Source organism: Hydractinia symbiolongicarpus, chromosome 14, assembly GCF_029227915.1.
Source record: "Hydractinia symbiolongicarpus strain clone_291-10 chromosome 14, HSymV2.1, whole genome shotgun sequence".
Taxonomy (NCBI): Eukaryota; Metazoa; Cnidaria; class Hydrozoa; order Anthoathecata; family Hydractiniidae; genus Hydractinia; species Hydractinia symbiolongicarpus.
In genome coordinates, this window is record NC_079888.1 from 18,862,293 (window position 1) to 18,865,719 (window position 3,427).

The window sequence follows — 3,427 nt, forward strand, 5'->3', positions numbered from 1 at the left end:
TTGCATGCACAATTGATACTTTCAAAATGTTTAAATTGCAGTCTGTGAAGCATTTAAAATAAAACTTTATAAATATTTATTTAAAAAAAGGATGAGACAAAATAACACTCTTTTCAGACACAGGCATAAAAATGTAAAAGTATATATCATACAACATAAAAATATAAAAAAAATCAGGCCAATGATTACTTTAAAAATATAAAGCTGCAGGTCTACTGTAGACATGCAACTTTAATATTTTTTAATGAACTTTATAGGTTAAAAAATTTAAAGGTATAATCTATAAAATCTGCAAAAACAAAATCTATAGATATATGCGTCAGTTCATGTTAATGGTGGCAAGTTTTTCCGCAACTTTAAGTCAAAAAACCTTGTGGTTTACTGGTTGTAATGTATCAGAAAGACTTTTCCTTTAATCATTTCACAATCAAAATGGCAGCACAGAAAGCAGCAGCGTTTGTGGCTGCTCTATTATTTGTTGTATTATTGCTGCAAAAACGTTTTTACTTATGCTCAAATGAAAACTATTCGCTTTATTTTAAAAGTGGTATGGATATTGTCGAGAGTAGTGGTATTTGTAACATTGAATCGTGCTTTTTTACAAGTCTTAACAAAACGCGAGTATATTTCTCTAGACGAAGCAGATGGTTGTTTGTGTTGTTGCTTTTAAGCGGTGATGTTGAAAAGTGTCCTGGACCTAATGCCACAGATGAAATCCGTGAATTTACTAATGCAAAGGGCATGAATATGTTTCACCTGAACGTTAGAGGTCTATGGGCAAATTTTGCTGAGATTTCGAACATTGTTATAAACAACAGAAAAATCGACATTTTTTCTCTTACGGAAATACATACGGGAGATGAACCGGAGGACATGTTTGCAATTAATGGATACACATTTATACACAAATCTCGTAAATTTGGAAAAGGAGGCGGAGTAGCATTTTATGTTGCTGATCATGTTATTTATAAAAGGCGACACGATCTAGAAATAAATGAAATTGAAGGTATTTGGTTAGAAATATGTCCAAAAAATGCGAAATCGTATTTACTTTCCGTAATTTATAGACCCCCGGATAATTCAAAGTATCTTAATAAAGATTTTTCATCTCTTCTATCTGATGTACTGTCATTAACATTAGACGGTATCAAAGAAGTTATAATCTTAGGGGACCTTAATGTCGAATTTCTGAAAAAAAAAGATCATGTTGGGATTAAAACAGCTTTAACGTTACACGGTTTTAAACAAGTCATTAAATCACCAACCCGAATAGCGGAAACGTCACAAACTCTTATCGACATTATCGCTACAACTATTTGCACAGTTATAGCAGATACCAAAGTCATCCCCATTTCTTTTAGTGACCATGACCTTATATGTTGTATTAGAAAACAACATCACACCCGTTTTCGTTAGCAAAACAATAAATTGTCGAAACTATCGAAATTATGACAAAGATAAATTTTGTCAAACACTTTCATCACAGAATTTTCAAGATATTTATAATTTAACGAACGTCAATAGAGCATGGTCTTTGTTAAAGGGAATTATATATCGCACCTACGATTCCATGGCTCCATTAATTCGTAAAAAAGTTCGCGGTAAGCCATGTGATTGGATGACTGTTGATCTCAAGAAGGAGATGAACTCACGCGACAATTTGTTACGAAAATCGCGTAAAACCAAATCAGAAGCAGATATCACCGCTTATAAAAAAAATAAGAAACAAGGTTAATAATAAAGTTTGTAAAGCAAAGAATACGTATCAGCGACAGTTATTTGAGGAGAACACCGGAAATCCAGAATCCTTCTGGCGGTCGATAAAAAAAGTATTTCCACTTAGATCGAACTCTCAAGTGAATACTACTATACAAATCGACGAGAAACTGGTAACCGATCAACATTCTATTGCTAATGCGTTTTGTAGATTTTTTTCTAATGTTGTAAATTCACTTAAAGATCTGCTTTTGTGTTGACAAACTCCGTCTGGAAATATCATAAAGAAATACCGAGTAAATCTAACCCAAAATTTCGACTTAAACCAATCACTGTTAATGAAACCATAAAACATCTACAATCATTAAAACGTAAAAGGTCTGTTGGGCTAGATGATGTACCATCCTGGTTACTCAAAGACTGCATGGAGGTAATCGCTTCACCACTGACATATATTATTAACATGTCTTTTGAAACTTCAACTTTTCCAAGTGACTGGAAACGCACCAAAGTGTTACCACTTTTCAAATCTGGAGCAAAGTCATCTGTTAATAACTATAGACCAATATCTGTTATTCCAGCTATATCCAAGGTGATTGAAAAAGTTGTGCGTGAACAATTGACTGCATATCTGGAAAGTAACAATTTAATAAACAACAACCAGTTCGGTTTCAGGCCTCGTCGCTCAACTGAACTGGCTGCAACAATCTTTATCGACACTGTGAAATTGAAGGTTAACGATGGCAAAATGGTCGGTGCCGTATTTTTAGACCTCACAAAAGCATTTGACATGTTAAGTCATGGTAAACTACTGTCAAAATTAAGCAGTTTTGGAATTGTTGGAGACGAACACGAGTGGTTCACAGACTATTTGTTTGGTAGATTTCAGCAAGTTCAATACAAAAATTCTTTGTCTGATGAACATCCAGTCAATAGTGGAGTACCACAAGGGTCAATTTTGGGCCCACTACTATTTATTATGTTTTTCAATGATCTTTGTACCGTAGTGAAACACTCTGAAGTAGTCAAATATGCAGACGATACTTTTTTTTTTTGTTGCTGGTAAGGACTTAGAGATCATAGAAACCCGTCTTTCATCCGACATGAATTGTGTACTTGCATGGTGTTTGGAAAATGAATTAATTTTAAATCTCGGAGCAGGAAAAACTGAAGCAATGTTATTTGGTTCGAAAAATAACCTCTCTAAACAAAACAGCTCATTAAACGTAACTTACGGCTACCAAACTGTGAGGGTAACATCCACGTATAAATATCTTGGTGTACTTATCGAACCATCATTGAATTTGAGCAGCAACTTTGATTTAACGTATCAAAAAGCTTCCGGTAGATTACGTTTACTATATCGCATTCGACCGCTGATTACAGGTAAAGCTGCATTGGCAATTTTTCAAACAATGATTCAACCAGTATTAACATATTGCGGATTTGTTCACCTTAAGAATTCTCAGACACAACTACTCAAACTCTAATCTTTACATAGACGAGCAACTTCAATTATTGGAAATCAATTCTTGACACCACCTGATACTGTCAATATGATAGAAATGCGAGCTTGTAATTTCATTCGCCGTTGCTTGGACAACGATGTGTGTGAAAATTTTAAAAATTACTTCACAAAAACAAACCACACAAGAAACACACGTAACAACAGAAATAGCTTGAAATTACCTAATCTTCGTTTGGAATATGC

General features: G+C 34.1%; 1 protein-coding gene across 1 annotated transcript; it reads left to right on the forward strand.

Annotated features, from left to right (window-relative positions):
- Positions 1–432: 432 nt before the first annotated feature.
- On the forward strand, positions 433–3,206 carry LOC130625264 (uncharacterized). The gene is made up of 5 exons (XM_057440316.1): positions 433–1,341; positions 1,487–1,730; positions 1,844–1,856; positions 1,960–2,737; positions 2,784–3,206. Exons 1-5 carry the CDS (start codon positions 433–435, stop codon positions 3,204–3,206), a joined length of 2,367 nt encoding a protein of 788 aa, XP_057296299.1.
- The last annotated feature ends 221 nt before the right edge of the window (positions 3,207–3,427 follow it).

Bases quoted from the DNA above. Each gene is read 5' to 3' on its own strand.
- LOC130625264 (XM_057440316.1), top strand. From the start codon at position 433: ATGGCAGCACAGAAAGCAGCAGCGTTTGTGGCTGCTCTATTATTTGTT. The intron at 1,342-1,486 runs GTCATCCCCATT...CTTTCATCACAG, and splicing joins CAGTTATAGCAGATACCAAA to AATTTTCAAGATATTTATAA. The intron at 2,738-2,783 runs GTAGTCAAATAT...GTTGCTGGTAAG, and splicing joins CCGTAGTGAAACACTCTGAA to GACTTAGAGATCATAGAAAC.